At 39.7% G+C, this 21,903-nt stretch overlaps 1 protein-coding gene across 1 annotated transcript in view; it reads left to right on the forward strand.

The window, feature by feature from the left end:
• Positions 1 to 20,576, forward strand: part of LOC306744704 (uncharacterized protein) — a gene marked incomplete at its 5' end in the record, with an annotated part of 20,600 nt that extends 24 nt beyond the window's left edge. Inside the window, 24 exon segments of the mRNA XM_079227386.1 lie at positions 5,308 to 5,383; positions 5,783 to 5,845; positions 6,178 to 6,350; positions 7,522 to 7,650; positions 7,996 to 8,049; positions 8,137 to 8,190; positions 8,517 to 8,570; positions 9,196 to 9,249; positions 9,398 to 9,451; positions 10,976 to 11,029; positions 11,504 to 11,557; positions 14,053 to 14,106; positions 14,182 to 14,235; positions 14,836 to 14,889; positions 15,926 to 15,997; positions 16,085 to 16,120; positions 16,787 to 16,831; positions 16,923 to 16,955; positions 17,673 to 17,819; positions 18,740 to 18,886; positions 18,888 to 18,917; positions 18,997 to 19,087; positions 19,351 to 19,428; positions 19,838 to 20,576. Of these exon segments, the coding sequence (XP_079083512.1) occupies positions 5,308 to 5,383; positions 5,783 to 5,845; positions 6,178 to 6,350; positions 7,522 to 7,650; positions 7,996 to 8,049; positions 8,137 to 8,190; positions 8,517 to 8,570; positions 9,196 to 9,249; positions 9,398 to 9,451; positions 10,976 to 11,029; positions 11,504 to 11,557; positions 14,053 to 14,106; positions 14,182 to 14,235; positions 14,836 to 14,889; positions 15,926 to 15,997; positions 16,085 to 16,120; positions 16,787 to 16,831; positions 16,923 to 16,955; positions 17,673 to 17,819; positions 18,740 to 18,886; positions 18,888 to 18,917; positions 18,997 to 19,087; positions 19,351 to 19,428; positions 19,838 to 20,043 (1,866 nt within the window). The 3' untranslated portion in view covers positions 20,044 to 20,576.
• Positions 20,577 to 21,903: the final 1,327 nt, after the last annotated feature.

Below are 21,903 nucleotides of genomic sequence, written 5' to 3' on the forward strand. Positions count from 1 at the left end.
AGAGGCTCTGGGTCCTGCAGGTCTGGGTCTCTCCTGGTCCCTGAGGGGAACACATTTACACAGGAGACAGACAGCTAGCAGCTGTCAACAGGTTTTTACAAAGAGATGGAACCTCCATCACAAGATGGATGAACACTGAGACTGAAATGTACGACTTGGAACCGATAACTCACAGAATAACGGCTCTAGAGGAGCAATGTGTGAGAAATGGACGATGTTTACACGTCAACAACAAGATAAGAACACCGGAATGTTTCTGAGAGGACGGAGCAAAACAGACCCTTTTTTATTGAAATCATTATTATGATTTATTTTCCATTTCTGTGTATATGTTGTCTGTCTGTGGTGAAAAGGCACAAAATAAAGTGTAAAAAATAAATAATGAAATGTTTTGTGTGAGTAATGGAGAGAACCTTCACTGTTGTAAAAGGTGCAACACGCGTTGTCGTCTTCTCGTCTTCAGCTGTTGTGTTTCAAATGAACTGCTTCTCATGTGTCAACGCACCAGAACTTAAACATAATTAAGACTGAAACCAGCTACAAGGTCAGCGGACGTCTCTTTGTTAAAGACCTTAAGCTTACCTTAAATGTTTTATATAAGCTTCCCTTAAATGTTTTTATTTAAGGGAAATCAATAACTTACTGATATCACTTTGTAGTTTAACTTTATTGAATAAATTGTACGTTCTTGCTTCTTGTTGTTCTGAGAAACGACCTGTTTCATACTGAACTGACCTGGAACCGCCGATGTTATTGGAGCAGAAACCATCTTTCACATGATGTTCATAAGAAAAAACAACCTGTGTATTTGTATTTAGTTATGTAAAGTATACGCATGGAAAACTATTTCATCTTAAAGAAAGCAAAACGCCTTCAGAGGAGAAGAAGTGTTCCCGTTAGTTTCCTCTCACTGTGACCACCTCTCGGGCCCAGAGGTCCTGCAGTGACACAGAGCTTATGAGATGTGACACAGAGCTTATGAGATGTGACACAGAGCTTATGACACAGTGCTTATGAGATGTGACACAGTGCTTATGACACAGTGCTTATGAGATGTGACACAGTGCTTATGAGATGTGACACAGAGCTTATGACACAGTGCTTATGAGATGTGACACAGTGCTTATGAGACAGTGCTTATGAGATGGGACACAGTGCTTATGACACAGAGCTTATGAGATGTGACACAGTGCTTATGAGATGTGACACAGTGATGTGACACAGTGCTTATGAGATGTGACACAGTGCTTATGAGATGTGACACAGTGCTTATGAGATGTGACACAGTGCTTATGACACAGTGCTTATGAGATGTGACACAGTGCTTATGACACAGTGCTTATGAGATGTGACACAGTGCTTATGAGATGTGACACAGAGCTTATGAGATGTGACACAGTGATGTGACACAGTGCTTATGACACAGTGCTTATGAGATGTGACACAGTGATGTGACACAGTGCTTATGAGACAGTGCTTATGAGATGTGACACAGTGCTTATGACACAGAGCTTATGAGATGTGACACAGTGCTTATGACACAGAGCTTATGAGATGTGACACAGTGATGTGACACAGTGCTTATGACACAGAGCTTATGAGATGTGACACAGTGCTTATGACACAGTGCTTATGGGATGTGACACAGTGCTTATGACACAGTGCTTATGGGATGTGACACAGTGCTTATGAGCTGAGCTGTGACACAGAGCTTATGAGCTTATGACACAGTGCTTATGAGGTGTGACACAGTGCTTATGGGATGTGACACAGTGCTTATGAGCTGTGACACAGTTCTTATGAGCCATGATACAGTGCTTATGAGGTGTGACACAATGATGTGACACAGTGCTTATGGGATGTGACACAGTGCTTATGAGGTGTGACACAATGATGTGACACAGTGCTTATGGGATGTGACACAGTGCTTATGACACAGAGCTTATGAGCTGTGACCCAGTGATGTGACACAGAGCTTATGAGCTGTGACCCAGTGATGTGACACAGAGCTTATGAGATGTGACACAGAGCTTATGAGCTGTGACCCAGTGATGTGACACAGAGCTTATGACACAGAGCTTATAAGATGTGACACAGTGCTTTTGACACAGTGCTTATGAGCTGTGACACAGTGCTTATGAGCTGTGACACAGTGCTTATGGGATGTGACACAGTGCTTATGAGGTGTGACACAATGATGTGACACAGTGCTTATGGGATGTGACACAGTGCTTATGACACAGAGCTTATGAGCTGTGACCCAGTGATGTGACACAGAGCTTATGAGCTGTGACCCAGTGATGTGACACAGAGCTTATGAGATGTGACACAGAGCTTATGAGCTGTGACCCAGTGATGTGACACAGAGCTTATGACACAGAGCTTATAAGATGTGACACAGTGCTTTTGACACAGTGCTTATGAGCTGTGACACAGTGCTTATGAGCTGTGACACAGTGCTTATGGGATGTGACACAGTGCTTATGAGATGTGACACAGTGCTTATGGGATGTGACACAGTGCTTATGAGATGTGACACAGTGCTTATAAGATGTGACACAGTGCTTATGACACAGTGCTTATGAGCTGTGACACAGTGCTTATGGGATGTGACACAGTGCTTTTGACACAGTGCTTATGAGCTGTGACACAGTGCTTATGAGCTGTGACACAGTGCTTATGGGATGTGACACAGTGCTTATGAGATGTGACACAGTGATGTGACACAGTGCTTATGGGATGTGACACAGTGGTGTGACACAGTGCTTATGAGATGTGACACAGAGCTTATGAGCTGTGACACAGAGCTTATGAGATGTGACACAGTGCTTATGAGATGTGACACAGTGCTTCTGAGATGTGACACAGTGCTTATGAGCCATGATACAGTGCTTATGAGGTGTGACACAATGATGTGACACAGTGCTTATGGGATGTGACACAGTGCTTATGAGGTGTGACACAATGATGTGACACAGTGCTTATGGGATGTGACACAGTGCTTATGACACAGAGCTTATGAGCTGTGACCCAGTGATGTGACACAGAGCTTATGAGCTGTGACCCAGTGATGTGACACAGAGCTTATGAGATGTGACACAGAGCTTATGAGCTGTGACCCAGTGATGTGACACAGAGCTTATGACACAGAGCTTATAAGATGTGACACAGTGCTTTTGACACAGTGCTTATGAGCTGTGACACAGTGCTTATGAGCTGTGACACAGTGCTTATGGGATGTGACACAGTGCTTATGAGGTGTGACACAATGATGTGACACAGTGCTTATGGGATGTGACACAGTGCTTATGACACAGAGCTTATGAGCTGTGACCCAGTGATGTGACACAGAGCTTATGAGCTGTGACCCAGTGATGTGACACAGAGCTTATGAGATGTGACACAGAGCTTATGAGCTGTGACCCAGTGATGTGACACAGAGCTTATGACACAGAGCTTATAAGATGTGACACAGTGCTTTTGACACAGTGCTTATGAGCTGTGACACAGTGCTTATGAGCTGTGACACAGTGCTTATGGGATGTGACACAGTGCTTATGAGATGTGACACAGTGCTTATGGGATGTGACACAGTGCTTATGAGATGTGACACAGTGCTTATAAGATGTGACACAGTGCTTATGACACAGTGCTTATGAGCTGTGACACAGTGCTTATGGGATGTGACACAGTGCTTTTGACACAGTGCTTATGAGCTGTGACACAGTGCTTATGAGCTGTGACACAGTGCTTATGGGATGTGACACAGTGCTTATGAGATGTGACACAGTGATGTGACACAGTGCTTATGGGATGTGACACAGTGGTGTGACACAGTGCTTATGAGATGTGACACAGAGCTTATGAGCTGTGACACAGAGCTTATGAGATGTGACACAGTGCTTATGAGATGTGACACAGTGCTTCTGAGATGTGACACAGTGCTTATGAGCCATGATACAGTGCTTATGAGGTGTGACACAATGATGTGACACAGTGCTTATGGGATGTGACACAGTGCTTATGACACAGACCTTATGAGCTGTGACCCAGTGATGTGACACAGTGCTTATGAGCTGTGACACAGAGCTTATGAGATGTGACAGAGAGCTTCTGAGATGTGACACAGTGCTCATGAGATGTGACACAGTGCTCATGAGATGTGACACAGAGCTTATGAGATGTGACAGAGAGCTTCTGAGATGTGACACAGAGCTCATGAGATGTGACACAGTGCTCATGAGATGTGACATAGTGCTTATGAGATGTGACACAGTGCTTATGAGATGTGACATAGTGCTTATGAGATGTGACACAGAGCTTATGAGATGTGACAGAGAGCTTATGAGATGTGACACAGTGCTCATGAGATGTGACATAGTGCAACTTAAACGCTGTTATTTTGTGTTCTTTGCAGCTTTAATGTGTTTTTAGCGTAACTCTTTGTTGCTTTTTTACTAAATGAAATGTCCCTTTACAAAAAAAAAGGAAGCGTCAGCATTAGTCTTTTTAGGATATCTTATTTTTGTCTATAAATTGCTAATACGTCGACTCCAAATTTCCCCTTGGGAATAATAAAGTATATATTCATTCATTCATAAGAAAAACATAAAATATTGTCAGGCATGACGGTCTTTACTTTTAACTTTAATGATCATTTAAAATGGTAACTTTCATGTAGTGATGGTTATTTTTTTAGAAGTTGGTTAAAATAGAGATTTCACTGTGCTCTGTGTTATATTAGTCTATTATTATTTTATTATTATTTATTCATATATTACTGATATATATATATATATATATATATATATATATATATATATATATATATATATATATATTAGTTTTTTGTCTCAAAAGTCTCCTCTGGGATTAAAACCAGCTGGTTCACTTCACCAGTTGGTGAAGTGATAATAATAATAACCAGATATCCAGAAACATCTCACTGAGACGCTGGTCTGGTCTTCATACAGATGACATTATTTATGATATTAAATGTTATGTATGATATTAAATATTATATGATATTAAATGTTGTGTATGATATTAAATATGATATGATATTACATGTTATTTGATATTACATATGACATTAACTGTTATAGATATTAAATATGATATGGTAAATGTTATAGATATTAAATATGATATGATATTAAATGTTATAGATATTAAATATGATACATGTTATAGATATTAAATATGATATTCAATATTATAGATATTAAATATGATATGATATTAAATATTATAGATATTAAATAAGATATGATAATTAATATTATGTGACATAATTCCCTCCTGCAGGCGTCTCTCTCGCTGCTCGTGTTCTCGCTGCTCTTCGTCTCGTGTCTCTGTCAGGAAGAACATTCTGGACACTCAGGTACCATCATTATCCTCCATCATCATCATCATCATCATCCATCAGCAGCAGAGGCATAAAACATAATAATAATGCCAGACCCAGGATTTTCGACGATTAATCGATCAATCGTTGCAGCTCTGATTCCTGCTCCATGAAAAGAAAAATTAAAGAAGTTAATTTCTTGTTTATGATGTTCTGTTTAAATTTCATTTAGCTGACGCTTTTATCCAAAGTGACTTACATGTTTGCTCTATACACCAACTGGGGCAGTTCAGGGTTAAGTGTCTTGCTCAGGGACACATCGACAAGGACTAGCAGAGCCGGGATTCAAACCACCGATCCTCTGATTGAAGGAGGGGCATGCTAACCACTGAGCCACAGTCACCCACAGTTGTTTAACCTGACGTGTGTTTCCAGGTGAGGAACACGGCTATGAAGGCCCCGCTGTCGACGGCTACGACGGCTCATCCCCTGCAGCAGGTGAGCCCCGTGACGCCGGACTCCTTTGACAAAACGAGTCCTCTCACCTGTCAGGCCACACGGAGCTGCTGGTCTCCGCCGCCTCCACCTGTTGGTCTGTTTCTGTTATTTTGTGACTTCGGTGTTTTTAAAGGTTTAGTTTCGGTTTCACAAAAGTCACTCAGTACCACTAACTCACCACTGGAGGCAGCGGTGGACCAGAAACTCCTTTCGTCTGTGAGGTAAAATCACAGTTTTCTCAATGGAGTCTGGCAGAGGACCTCAAAGCAAATCCTCTGATCCTTCAGAACTAGGATCAGGTCTAAATGTCGCCCCCCTTCCCGTCTCCTCAGAGTATCCGCCCGAGCCGACCCACAGCTACGATGAGGACCGGCGGCCCGAGGACGGGGACTACGACCCCTACGGTCCAGAGCCCACCCGGGTCACCATGATCACAGAGGAGGCCTTCCCCTACGCCACCACCGCCGAGTCCCACTACGCCAAGGAGGACACGGAGACCATGCAGGTCTCTACCGGACCCCCTTTCACCACAGGGCCCTTCAGTTGTGGAGCTTTCATCTCACCACATGGCCTTCATCACGGGAGACCACGTAGTCTGGATCTGGAGATGAAATTAACACATGAGGATCTTTAAGAAGAACTCTACCAGACCATCTTCTCTCTGGTGGTCTGGTTACTGATGGAGGTCTATAGAGGACCAGGACTACACTGAGGTCTATAGAGGACCAGGATTACACTGAGGTCTATAGAGGACCAGGATTACACTGAGGTCTATAGAGGACCAGGACTACACTGAGGTCTATAAAGGACCAGGACTACACTGAGGTCTATAGAAGACCAGGACTACACTGAGGTCTATAGAAGACCAGGACTACATGAGGTCTAGAGAGGACTACACTGAGGTCTATAAAGGACCAGGACTAGAATGAGGTCTATAGAAGACCAGGACTACACTGAGGTCTATAAAGGACCAGGACTAGAATGAGGTCTATAGAGGACCAGGACTACACTGAGTCTATAGAGGACCAGGACTAGACTGAGTCTATAGAGGACCAGGACTACACTGAGTCTATAGAGGACCAGGACTAGACTGAGTCTATAGAGGACCAGGACTACACTGAGGTCTATAGAGGACCAGGACTAGAATGAGGTCTATAGAAGACCAGGACTAGACTGAGTCTATAGAGGACCAGGACTACACTGAGGTCTATAGAGGACCAGGACTAGATGAGGTCTATAGAAGACCAGGACTACACTGAGGTCTATAGAAGACCAGGACTAGACTGAGGTCTATAGAAGACCAGGACTACACTGAGGTCTATAGAGGACCAGGACTAGACTGAGGTCTATAGAAGACCAGGACTACACTGAGGTCTATAGAAGACCAGGAGTAGACTGAGGTCTATAGAAGACCAGGACTACACTGAGGTCTATAGAAGACCAGGACTACACTGAGGTCTATAGAAGACCCGGACTACAGTGAGGTCTATAGAGGACCAGGACTAGACTGAGGTCTATAGAGGACCAGGACTAGACTGAGGTCTATAGAGGACCAGGACTACACTGAGACTGGTTCAGGACCAGGACTACACTGATACTGGTTCAGGACCAGGACTACACTGGTTCAGGACCAGGTAGCGTTCCTCTCAGTAACTGGTCCTCCTCTTGTGGTCCAGGTCCAGTATCCTCCAGCGGGACCGGACCTCGACTCCTCGGAGGGGTCCGGCTCCGACGGACAGGAAGCGCCGACCGAGTGCGACTGTGAACCCGGACAGCCCGGATTCGCTGGCTTCGCGGGACCAAAGGTACCAACCCCTCTTCCTCTCTTTCATCCTCTTCCTCCCTTTCATCATCTTCCTCTCATTCATCCTCTTCCTCTCTTTCATCCTCTTCCTCCCTTTCATCATCTTCCTCTCTTTCATCCTCTTCCTCTCTTTTATCCTCTTCCTCCCTTTCATCCTATGGATTGGCTTCATTGTTTAATCTATTGTATTGTTTTATTATTGTTTTGCTTTGTTGGGCCTTTCGTAACACACTCATAGTAATAACACACTCATAGTAATAACACACTCATAGTAATAACACACTCATAGTAATAACACACTCATCGTAATAACACACTCATATTTTATTACTTCTGTTCCCTTCAGGGATCCAGAGGTCTGCAGGGTAGAACCGGTGAGCCGGGAGCTCAAGGCCGAGAGGTGAGAGAACCCAACATTACGACGAGAGAACCTGAACCAGACGAGGTCACAGCCGGTGACCCTGTTTGTGTTTGTGTTTACTTTCAGGGCTACAAGGGGACCAAAGGGGTTCGGGGGAGAGGAGGAGACACCGGACCAGTGGTCAGTAACATGATATGTAAATATATATATATGATGATATATGATTGATCAGTGATGTGTGTGTATATATATATATATATATAATTGTTTTGTATATGTTTATTAAAAGGATCAATACACACGACTCGGTTGTGATGTAGTGAACACAAACTGAAAGTAAAAGAAAACATGAAATAAACAAAGAATAGAAGTCAAAGTCAAATGATGAAACAAAAGTGAAAGTCAAAACGCAGAAGGAGCAGATGAAAGCAAAACTATTTGTGACCAAAATGAAACAAAAACAATAACTTAATTAAAACCATACCGCGTGACCTTTGACCTCTCAGGGCGACGCTGGACCCGAAGGAGATGACGGAGCGTCGGGTTTCTCTGGAGCCATGGTGAGCTGAAGACCAACTACCTCTTAGTGATAGAACATGTATTATATTATATTATTATAAAACACTTATTATATGATATTATCATAAAACATGTAATATATGATATTGTATTATTATAAAACATTTATTATATGATATTATCATAAAACATGCACTATATGATATTATATTATAATAAAACACTTGTTATATGATATTATTATAAAGCATGTACTATTTGATATTATATTATAATAAAACGCGTATTATATGATATTATATTATAATAAAACATGTATTATATAATATTATAATAAAACACAACACTCCTCCTCCTCCTCCTCCTCTTCCTCTTCTTCCTCCTCCATCTCCACCTCCACCACCTTCTCCTCTCCTCCTCCTCTTCCTCTTCTTCCTCCTCCTCCTCTCCTCCTCTTCCTCTTCTTCCTCCTCCTCCTCTCTTCCTCCTCCTCCTCCTCTTCCTCTTCTTCCTCCTCCTCCACCTCCTCCTCCACCTCCACCTTCTCCTCTCCTCTTCCTCTTCTTCCTCCTCCTCTCCTCCTCCTCTTCCTCTTCTTCCTCCTCCTCCTCTCCTCCTCCTCCTCCTCCTCTTCCTCCCCAGTAATAATCCTCTCTTGTCTCACAGGGAGAACCTGGACTCACAGGAGAACCAGGTGACCACGGAGAGCTGGGCCTGAAGGTAAAGTTCTCCTAAAGTCAAATGTAAAACATAAATATTAAACATTTTTTATAAATTTTCACAAATCAGCAACGCAAATGTTATATATTTTATGTATTTGCATACAAAGCGAGCTGTTTAACCATCATGTGACTTGTCCCGTCGGCAGGGAGACGTCGGGGTGCAGGGGCCACGCGGGGGAGCCGGGGGGCCCGGTGAGACCGTAAGGAATCAACTTCCTCTTTAGCATAACCACGAAGTAAACAATGAATTATGAGAAGGAAGTAGAATAGAAAACAAACAGGATCTGTTTAAATACTTTGTGAACATTTAAAATGTTTTTTATTCTTTATGTTAAATACAAAAAAATCAAATTGGCAAATGAAAATTAATCATTTAACCAGATTATTATATACAGGGAAAGAGTTGAAGTTGTTATTATAAATATGTGCTACATTAAATAATACCAATAATATTAACAATATATTGAATTGTATATTTATTACCAAAACAAAGACACAAAAAGCTAAACAAACCACGTAAAAAGAAAAAAGTTTTATTCCGATAAAATCATGGAATAAAACTACGTGTAAAGTTTAGATTTCGTTTTGTCAGTTTTAATCTAACGTTATAACTATGTTATATAAAATAAAGCATTTAGTCTAAATGGTGGTCTGCAGCTGTTGATCCAGTCATTTTAAATCCAGCAGCTTCCATCTTCTCATGAAGCCGCTGGATTCTGGGTTTTACCAGTTGTTGCTAAAAAAAAATAAAAAAAATATGATATACTAAATAATTCACACCAACTAAAACTAAAACACTAAAACTATGTGAATTGATTTCTCACTTTGAGCAAAACCAGCCCAGTTTGTTGGTGAACTCACATTTAAAAAGGCTTGAGTCTGCATTGATATGCATAAAGTATATATGAAGTATTGTTTGTTTTAGTATTTGATGTATGAAGTCTGTGTCAGTTTATTATTGAATGTATTTAATGTATTTGTTGTATCTCAGGGCCCTCGTGGTGCCGAGGGGTCTCCAGGACCAAAGGGAGGTCCAGGCGTCACGGTAAAGAACTAAACACATTCACGCTGAACTCTATTTATTTAAACAGCTGTTCAGAAGTAATTAGCGCGCTTGATTAGATTTTATTGTTCTTAAAAGTGTGAAAGATATTTAGGTTTTATTTTACATAATTATTTTTAAATTGATCCATTGAAGCTTGAAGACTAAATGTTATGTAAAATCCTTTAGTTTAAAAAACATTTGACTCTTTTTCTCTGAACATTTAGAGCTTAAATTTGGCAGTAAAGTATAATTTTATAATATTTACATTTTATTGCGTTACACTGAAAATCTCATTTAATATTTTTAAATTAGGGTTTGATTTTTTTTAGTCTCCTTGTTTTTTTTGTTTTTTTTAAACTAGTCTTTGTTATTTTGTTCCTTTGTTGATCGTTCCCTGACGCTCGTTGTGTTGTTGTTGTGTTGTTGTTGTTATTGTTGTTGTTATTGTCTTGTTGTTATTGTTGTTGTTGTTGTTATTGTCTTGTTGTTGTTGTCTTGTTGTTGTTATTGTCTTGTTGTTGTTATTGTCTTGTTGTTGTTATTGTTGTTGTTATTGTCTTGTTGTTGTTATTGTTGTTGTTATTGTCTTGTTGTTGTTATTGTCTTGTTGTTGTTGTCTTGTTGTTGTTATTGTCTTGTTGTTGTTATTGTTGTTGTTATTGTCTTGTTGTTTCTTCAGGGCTCTCTGGGGGACCGGGGCCACGAGGGCCCTCAGGGACGAGACGGACTGAAGGTAACATATTAAATAACATTAATGACTGAACTGATATGCCTTTAAATGATCCAAAATAAATAAAGACATTAACAAATTAACTCAATTTGACAAAAATGGATATTTAAGTTTAATTTGTTTCTCTATTTAATTACCTTTGTATCAGTTCCCTTATTTATTTACTTTCCTATGTAATTATTCTTTATTTAAAATATATTTAAAAAATATATTTATTCATTTTTAGATTTATTTGTTTTAAAAATTATGTATTTATTTCCCCCAAACGTATTTACTTGTGTATTATTATTTGTTTACTCCTGTCATTTAAAAGCTTTCCACCTATTGAAGAATGCCAAACTATTGATTTTAATATATCACAGCAAATATTAATTAAGTAATATGTTTACAGTGCTAATTTGTTAAGATAGTGAACTTCCCCTGCTCACCACTGGGGGCGCTGCAGCTCATAAGTAACGTTCAGTCTTTTCTCCTCAGGGGCAGATCGGCGCTCCGGGGTTTCCTGGTGACCTCGGCGACAGCGGATACACGGTAAGTCTATTCAGAGATAACATTATATTATTAATATTAATAATAATATGTATTATTATCATCTTTACTGGCAACGGCAAAACCTTCTGCAAATGTTATTTGTTTTGATGACATAGAGCTTTTAAAGATTTTAAATCAGAAGGTTCCCTTTTTGCATTCTAACAGTTTTATATTTGTATATTATGGGATGTCTTTATAACTGAAGTACATGTCTTTGCATGTTGGTAAGTTATTTATTTACTGTTTTTAATAAAACTTCTTCCTGGATCATTACTCCTGAGACGTATTAGTGATAGTAATATATCATTATTATTTATTATTATTATTATTTATTTGTTGACGTTTGTGGTCCTCAGGGTTACCGTGGGCAACCGGGATCCATCGGACCAAGTGGAGCGAAGGTACAAACAACCTTTATTTACTTTATTCATAGGTGTGTGTGTGTGTGTGTGTGTGTGTGTGTGTGTGTGTGTGTGTGTGTGTGTGTGTGTGTGTGTGTGTGAGTTTGTAAGTGTACCATGTGTGTGTGTTTTTAGGGGTGTGTGTGTTTGAAAGTGTTGTGTGCGTGTGTTTGTAGTGGTGTGTGTTTTTTAGGTGTGTGTGTGTGTGTTTTTAGGTGTGTGTGTGTTTTCAGGGGGGGGGTGTGAGTGTGTGTTTTTAGGGAGTGTGTGTGTGTGTGTGTGTGTGTGTGTGTGTGTGTGTGTGTGTGTGTGTGTGTGTGTGTGTGTTTGTAGCGGTGTGTGTGTGTGTGTGTGTGTGTTTGTAGCGGTGTGTGTGTGTGTGTGTGTGTGTGTGTGTGTGTGTGTTTTAGTTTCATAATGACCTCATTCTGTAAAACTGAACCTCGTTGGTGCCAAAGAGTCTCAAATGTATTTATATGAAAGTTATATTCAGTCGTGAGAGAATCAACAGGAAATAACTCTGCTGTCACTCCGCTGAAATGCATGCTGGGTACACGCTGCAATATTAAACTGTTAAACTCACCAAATAGCATGCTGGGTAAAACTCGCTACAACATTAGCATACAGGTGAGAATTAGCTCTCTTGCTAAATTTGTCACATTTACATTCAGATGGAAACTAAAATGTGAATTCATGTGCTCTGTCTCCGGTAAACAAACGAATATATAAGTAAAGATTAGTTTGTTAAAGGGCTCACAAGACGAGCCTCCAGGTGGCGCTAGAGGGAGTGTGTAAAAAACACAACAACAATACAACAAACATTCATCTTCATTACATCTGAAGGAAATTATTCAAGAAATATAATTAAAAAAGGAACAAACTCATCTGACAGCATGTGGAACACAATGTGATGGGTCCTCGTGTGTGTGCATGACACACACACACACACCGCTACAAACACACACACCCCTAAAAAAAAACACACACACACGCGCTTTCACTTCCCTCAGTAAAAATACACAACTTCACACTGAAAGTATTTCCTGCCGATACTCTTCTGGGCAGCGCCTTGAAGAACAGAAGTACATGAAAACAAAATATTCTCAGTCGCATTTTTTCCTCATCGATCCAAAAACATATAAACAACTAATAAATAAATAAAAGACTTCAAACTGAAACCAAAACTGCAGTAAAAGTAAACAAAATACAAAAGTGAGTCAAAGTAAAAGTGAAAGTTCCTTACGTGCATGTAATGCTGTTTAACTGGTCCACACCCAGTTCACTGTACTGGTCTCACATGAATACCTTCTGAGTGATTCTGGGAAGCTTTGACTCAAAGAAGGTAACATACCCAATGAGGCTGATTTAAAAGATAGATAGATAGATATAATAAAGAAAATGCAAAGTACATACAGTCAGTGTATATATAAAGTATACAGAGTGAAATATAAGTATATACAGTGTATATAAAGTATATACAGCGACTAACTAAACTAATTAAACATGACATGAAGATGGGTGTAAGTAAGGAATAAAACCAACACTATAACTTGTTACGTTCATATTCTCCCTCAAAGCCACCAGACTAAACGTCTCAACCCGTCGGCTTCGTTCTAAATAAAACATTCATCTATCGAGACGTTTTAAAGCTACAAGACTCCATTGACAAAAAACGTCATTTTACCGTTTCTCAGTTTGTGTTTCTGCCGTTCCAACGATCACCAAGTCTGGTTTAATGTCAATAAAATCCTTAAATTCACAGAGTTGGATGTGAAGAGAAACAGTTGGTTTATGCTCTGCTGAAAGCCACCAGACTCCATTGACAAAAACAGCTGATTATCGTAAAATACTCTCAATTCCAACTGGACAGAAACGACATGAACATTCCTCTGCGTTGGGTTTGCAGTTCAAAGACATAAAAACAGAAAGCAAAACCTAATTGAGACCATCTCAGTCATCTTATCTCCACTTTTGATTAAAAGATAAACAGGAAATTCCTGTGGAATCCAGGCGTGTGATTGGTTCTGATCAGATTACACTTCAATCTGATTTGATGATCTTTATCTCAGGTTGTCTTCCCTTCTCCTCTCTCAGGGCGGTGTAGGGTTCGGCGGCCTGTCCGGCAGTGACGGCGACCCCGGAGAAGACGTGAGTTGATCAGAGTTCAGGCGGCCATCTTTCCCCCGCTACAAACCTGTGTTCATGCCTGTTGTTGGTCCTCAGGGTCCCATGGGAGTCCCGGGTGTGATGGGAGAGCCCGGTCAGTTTGGATCCAAGGTAACGAACACGGCAGAGACATGCAGTACTTCATGAATCCACACGGGAAATTACATTCACACTTTTAATCATGTTTAGTTCAGTTTAGGCCCCTAAAAACTAAAAACACTCACATCTTAAAGGGACAGTGACGTTTAGTGTCCTAATAGAATCAATACCACTACATTTGGAGTATTTTGTCCTCTTTACCATCGCTGTCAGGCGGAGAATCTAAGGTCTCTTCAAGGAGGTCTCTCCAAAATGGAGGCTGACTGTTGATAAATGTTTGCTTTTTGTTCATTAGTCACACAGAAACAGAATGTGAAGCATGTTGTATTAATTGAGGGGATTTTACATTCCCGGTGAGTCGTCTATTGTGTTTGTAAGGGAATGACCTCATCACTCCGTTGTGATATGATTGGCTCACACACATCTCTTGTGTTCTGTTTCCTGGCTGATCTCAGGTCTGCTTTCCTGCAGAAACTCCATTGAATTCAATCTTAAAGAAGTTAATCGCTCGTTATTTACTTTCCACAGAAGACTCATTTTGAGAAAAGAGCAAAGGCGAAAATATGAACATGAAGTGTGCGATTATTTATGTTATCTGTTCTTCTTCTGCAGGGCGAGAAAGGGGATCCGGGCGTGAAAGGCCCTCGCGGCAGAGTGGGCGCCGGGGTGAGTTGACTCTAAAGTCACAGGTTCGATTCCTGACTCGGCCGAGGTGCAGTGTGTTGGTACCTGGCCACATCCAATCAAAAGAGAGGAGGACCGTCAGTCATCAGATACAGAAACTATACGATAACGAAAGTAATAATGATAAGGTGCAAATACACAATACATACAATATTTACAATGCCAAAATTAAGATAATAGTACAAGTATAAAATATGTGTTTACAAAGATATGTATATATTATTGAAAAAAGAGCTCAAACGAAGCATATAAAAAAAATGAAATAGGAGCTAATATGGAGAGACGAGTGCAGAAGACGAGGAACAGATACTGTTTTTTTTTATTTTGAAATGTCAAAGTGACATACGTGTCATAACCTCTGACCTTATTAAATAACAGAACACATAAAGCCAGAGACAAAAACTCCAGACTTGATGATGAAAACTGTTAATTCCTCCTTTTTTAGGTTAGAGGGGTTTACCCGCTGAAGGTCATTTACTTCCTGTTTCCTTTACTGAACCGATTCTTATCTCAGTAAACAAACTCTCTTTTGTCTCATATATATAAAATATATATTTGTTATATATAAATATATATATATATATATATATATATATATATATATATATTATATATAATATATATCATAATATATATCAAAATAATAGCAACAAACTGTATTTTTATAAAACCTCTCAAACAAGAAATGGAGCGTTACGATGGCAGAATGAACATAATATATACAATATAATGAGTAATGTATGAAATAAAATACAATGCATAAGATGAGAGATGGGAAATAAAACCCACTGAATAATATATATATATATATATATATATATATATATATATATATATATATTTAATCGTTACTCATAGATTGCTTGGAGACTTTAATATTTAATTGAATATGGTGTTTCCCTCAGAATTCATGGCTGAGAGGTCGATGAAAGAAAGAAAAGAAAGCTTGTTAAACGTAATATATATTTATCTTGAATGAATCCCTTCATCTGTGTTTTTCTGTCCGTTGGTGCCACAGGGAGCCGAAGGAGAGCGAGGAGACGCCGGAGTGCCGGGTACGCTGGGATCAAAGGGCCTGCAGGGCCAGACCGTGAGTTCAACACAACCCGACAACATCCACGCCGATATTCATCTTTTAAAGTGATCTGAAATGAAGTGACACCTGAATTCCTTCCAGGGGTCCAAAGGTGAGACGGGACCCGACGGAGTCACGGTGAGTCCTTCATTAACCCAAATTACACCGTTAGGTATCGCATGTAGAACCAGAACCAGCTCTATGGACCAGGGCCCCGTTCCTCGCACCTGGCTTACTGAGTTAGCCGGATAATGTTCATCTCCTGCTCCTCAGCTGAGACAAAAGAGGCGGTTCCTCTGAGTTTATTTGCCATTGTAGCGTTTGAAGATGGAACATGGACTGTTTGAGGGCGGATCAGCCTTTGAGGAACCGACATTGCCTGGCGTCAATCATCTCGGTAATTTAAGCTGGATAGTAGAACATTTGATCGACGTTGTTGAACCAGGTACGAGGAACAGGGTCCGTGTGAGCAGATGTTTCATCTCTCAATGTACTCACAAAGAAATAGCAACATTTTTATGATTGAATGATTTTTTTTTACATTATTTCCTCCCTGGTGTTCATTTAATTTAACTGTTTTGATTTTTATTTATTGATTGTTATTTACAATGTATTGTTTTTTGTTCTTTGTATTTGTTTGATTGAGTGTGAATCTCTTTGCATACAAGGTGTTTATGTCACATGAAGTTCAGACTGACGGGGTTTCTTTGGTTTACTACAAATAGACTCTTTATTTGACGCGTAGCTCGAGGAAGCCGTCAGCTGTTCCTCTTTCATCACATGCTGTTGTTGTTTTCCATGCAGGGTGCAGCAGGAAAGAAGGGCCTTAAAGCTGCTAAAGGACAAAAGGTCTGATGATGAAACTTGTCATCTCATTTCACTTCCTGTTTCCTGTTTCCTCTCACTGACGAGCTTCTTTTTTCTTCTTGTCACCTTGCAGGGGAGCGCGGGCGACCGTGGAGATAAAGGACAGGTGTGTACTTTACACACACACACACACACACACACACACACACACACACACACACACACACACACACACACACACACACACACACACACACACACCTTTATAGTTTTAGACATATTATTAAATGAAAAACGTCAGCAGAATTTTGTCCAGTATAGCTTTTGAAAAGGAAAATAAAAAGTGTGAAATAAAGTTGAACTTTGGCTCTTAACAATATATATATATATATATATATATATATATATATATATATATATATATATATATATATATATATATATATATATATATATTTAAAGGTATTTTTAAAGGCGTATACTTGTTTGTTTTTTTCACCAACTTTTAACAAAGATTACTCAACAGAAAAACACTACATGTGTTCAAATCTGTTGTGTTTTTAATTATCTTCCACACCAAACGGTGGAAAGCAAAAAGTGTCGACACAAATCTGGAGGAACTTTAAATATCAGAGTGTGCTGTCGCTTTAAGAAGCCCAAACCCGGAAAAACTGCCGGGTAACACAAAATATAAAGCATCTTTTAATGTGACAGTATAACTATACAATAATAATAATAATACGAAACAAAAACATGCTGAACTAGCATCCCAGCTTAAAAGCAGATAAATATGCACCAGATAAACACGACCTAATTCACTTTTTATGAATGAAACTTAGTTGTTTACTTCTCCTTCCTTTCCTTTGTCTCTTTTCTCCAACAGCGTGGACCGAAAGGCGGCGTCGGCCGCGATGGCGTCTCCGGCCCCGTCGGACCGCCCGGCGTGCCGGGAACCAGAGGGGAGCGCGGCACCATCGGTGACCTCGGAGTCAGAGGTCAAGCCGGACCCAAAGGAGTCCCGGGGCCCTCTGTGAGCAACAGTTTGTGCCCTAAAAAACAATCCACCCCCTAGGGGGGGAAACAAGAGCAATTGTTCTATAAAACTGTAAATCATAGCTTGTTTATGAAAAAAAGCCCCAAACTGCTGTATTTGGAAGTATTGAACACCACAAGTAATATACAAGTGAAATATATGGTTTGGTACATCATCATGCTATTTGATCAAATTCAAATAGCATTCAAATAGCCCAATGGGCCCAATAGACCCATAGGGCCCATTGGGCTATGGGTCTATTGGGCCCCAATGCGACCTCACCTGAATGTTCTCTGTTCTAAACCCTCTCTTACTTTGTTGTGCTTCACTTTATCAAAGTCAACCTTTGCAGAGAGAATGTTCACATATTGTGTTATGATTTGGGTTAGAGTTTTTTATAGGCGGACCTGAAACCTTTTCATTTCTTTCTGTGTGTCATCTTCATTTACTCTTAACCAGTAACATATAGACTGATATTTACACATCTGAACTAAATCTCACATGTGTACCTTTTATTATAACACCAACATTATTAAAATAGCCCTACTGGTTGCAGAGATACACCCTTTTTAGTTGGGGGATGACATTTTCAAGCAGAGGCCTAAAAATAGGTGGATTTTCTATTGGTTTATTTTTTTTTAAATAATTACTTTCAAGGTTTTGGACTGTTGTTTTTGGACTTCGTCTCGGCCACCGAAAAATTACAGATTTCTATGAATTTGATACTTAATCTTAAAAAAAAAGTGAAAGCATTAAAAAGGTTTTTAAAGATAGTTGCTAGAAATAAATATGTTTAACAAATGTATAAAACAACTTTATTTCGATGTATTTTTCCAGAATGTTCAAACCTGGTTTGAAGATCAGAGACTCGTTCCCGTCGGTGTGTTGTGGAGAGGTAACTGTGTTTCTGTGCTCAGGGTCCCGGTCTGACGGACCAGCAGGTCCTGCAGCTCTGCAGGGGCGTCGTCACGGCCCAGATCTCCCAGTACGCCGCCTCCATCCGGGCCAAGTGCTCCCAGGGCTGCCCCGTCAACAACCGCACCCTCATCGGACCCCCGGGGGCCACGGGGGGGGGCGGGGGCGCCGGGGAAATCCGTAAGTCCAGTGTGTGTGTGTGTGTGTGTGTGTGTGTGTGTGTGTCTTTAATTAAAGCGTATCTGTCTCCACCAATCAGGGCAAAGCAGGAAAGGCCGGCCTGAGAGGATCCAGAGGGGTTCAAGGTGACCGAGGCCTGGAGGGGCAGGAAGGAGCGCCGGGCGACAGAGGTACATTCACACGTTCATCTCCTTCATAATTCATGTGTTTCATGTTACATAATTACATGTTTTGTCTCCTAAAATGTACAATTCATGTTTATTCAGATGAATTAACAGCATTTACTCCATTTGTCTCCTTGATCTTTTCCTGTAAACACACCTGTTTTAAACACAGTTATTGTTGGAAAGATACACTTGATCATATTATTTTCCATCTCCAACCTAAGAAGAACCTGTTTATTCTGAATGGTTCTCTGGTCTTGGGTCAACAGGTCTAAAGGGCCCTAAAGGCAGCTCAGGTGATCCAGGTAAAGGCCTGGCGGGACCCGACGGACCACAAGGCCAAAGAGGTGCGACGATACTTTTACTTATTTTCAGCTCCGTTCAGTTTGATTCAATCCCATTCAATGTTTTCTCTATGAGTGCTGCGTTTTGTGTATTTTATGGGATGGGAACATTTCAATGTAATAAAAAAATATATAATAAATTGGAACGAATGGAAAGGGGTGAAATTAAGAACAAAACTCTGAAGATTAAAGTCAAACAATTCCGAGAGAAAAAAAACTGCAAATTAGTTTTTGTTGTTTTCTTCTCATTAAAAAGGCCCAAATGTGGCCACAATGTTGTGCGATTCACAATTATTTATCTTTTTGTGCTTTTTTTTTCAACTTGCATCTAAATGTCCTTGTCAATAAGGGGCCCGACTTTCCACTCATTAATCTAAAATTGCTCTTCTTTTGGTAATTTTCCTCTCTGCAGGTTTGCCGGGTCACCAAGCAGAACCCCAAAACGGCGTGGAGGGCCCCCGAGGGCCCCGCGGCTTCCCCGGTCCAGTCGGCCAGTCCGGCGCGCTCGGCGCTGCAGGCGTGCCGGGTTTCTGCGAGGCGCGGGACTGCAGCATTCATGCGCCGGTGGCGCGCAAAGAGCAGGGCCTGGTGAAAGGACCGCTCAGCGCACACATCTGAGCACCAGCAGCGGCGCCGCCTCCGTGAGATATTTAAAACGTCAAGAGATTGAACTGGTGGCAACTTCAAGGTTCTTATGAATTAGATAGATTTCAGATTAAAGTTTGTTTAAAAGCTGCGAATGATTCAACCCTACATTGGAAATGTCAGAGGACCGAGTGGAGCGCCCTGCGGGACTCCGCTCCGTGAGGAAAGGGAAACTAGAAAAGACTTTTACAGCTTTGAGCAGAACAATGACGTGTTTGTTTAATTTGATAAAATCACTGAAGGATTGAACGCTTCCTTCAGTTTATTTTTTATTTTCTGTTTCCCCAAGTCACAATGAAAAATAAAGAAAAAGTGCGATGTAAATATTTTGTAAAGTATGTCAACAACATGTGCTCTGAAATATGTTTCAGATAAACTGACTGTTGTTTTCTTCAGTTTGAATGTTTGAAAGAGTTTGTTCTTTTAATATTTCGGTTCCAGACTTCTGTAATCTGATTTTATGTTTCAAAGTGACGTCATCATTCAGACTTAGAACTGTAAACTATTGAAAGTATGAATATTTGTTTGGAACACCTGAGAAAATAAACTCCAGTTTGAATGAATAATTGAGTTTGCATCCAAGTTGAAAACTCAGACATCTATAACAAAACACATTACTCTAAGGAATAAAGTTATGAATGTTATTCATCATTGAGATCAGCTGTTGATGGCTAACTAAATGACAGAGATGACAAAGACTGATGTAGAAATTAAATCATAGCTGTGGAGGATATGAAATTGACCAAAAATGTCTTAATATAAACTTCAAATGAAACAAGGGCGGTGAACATACTTTTTTTTTTAGAATCTTGAAATTTAACTTTAGCTTTTGAACAAATTAAAAACACATAGTAGCAGAAAGATTAATTATTTTTTTACAATAAAATTGGGCAAAATATTAAAATAATAAATAAATAAACATTTGTATATTTTTCAGGAAACTTTCACTCAAAACATTTTCCCGTTTCATCACCAAAACTACAAATAAGAATCCCTTTATGTAAAAAAAAATATTACAGATTGCAAAGAGTGTTTTCAAGACTTTATTGCTTCTTTTTTCTTTACACAAACAGAAGAGCAGCAAGAAAACAGGAACAATTGCACGAAAGTTGAAGGTCTGATGAATGAAATGAAACATCACAGTTTAGTGATCAGGTCCGAGGCTTCAACACAAACTCATTGGCAGTGGATTTATGTCGGTAAAAAGTCATTATTCTATGTTTCATTCAGCAGGAGTCACATTTAAACAGAATTACTCAAATAAATAGTGTCAACAAACATTCATTCAACCTTTCAAACTCACGCTGTGAACCCGAAACTTTCCCTTCATTCATTCTGCAGCGCGTCTTTTTGTTAGTGTTGACACGAAATAATAAATGCTTTGTGAGTAAATGCTATGCTTCAATTTAAAAGGTGATTCAGAAGCTTCTTTATACCTTAAGTAGTGGGATTTTAGTAAACGTAGGTCAGTAAGAGGCGCCTGATGTCCGTTATTTAATCAATTCTGCATATTGTGCAGATAACTGGAAAGGAACAAATATTTCCTCATTAAGTTGGACGTTCTGTGAGATACAAAACAATTCAAATGAATTTAACCGTGTTGTGAAGAGACGCTCACCAGATAATAATAATAATAATAATAATAATAATAATCATAATAATCATAATATTAAGTTGATAATGGAAACTATAGTGTTGTGAAAGTCAGAGTAAAGTTTTAGCTTAATGCATGGTTTAGTTTAGAGAATGAAATAGCTTGTTTAAATAATAATAGAGCAGAAAACACACATAATATGCATAGAATAAAATGTAATAAATAATAATGTGTATGAA

The sequence above is a fragment of the Taurulus bubalis genome, assembly GCF_910589615.1.
Source record: "Taurulus bubalis genome assembly, chromosome: 12".
Lineage (NCBI taxonomy): Eukaryota > Metazoa > Chordata > Actinopteri > Perciformes > Cottidae > Taurulus > Taurulus bubalis.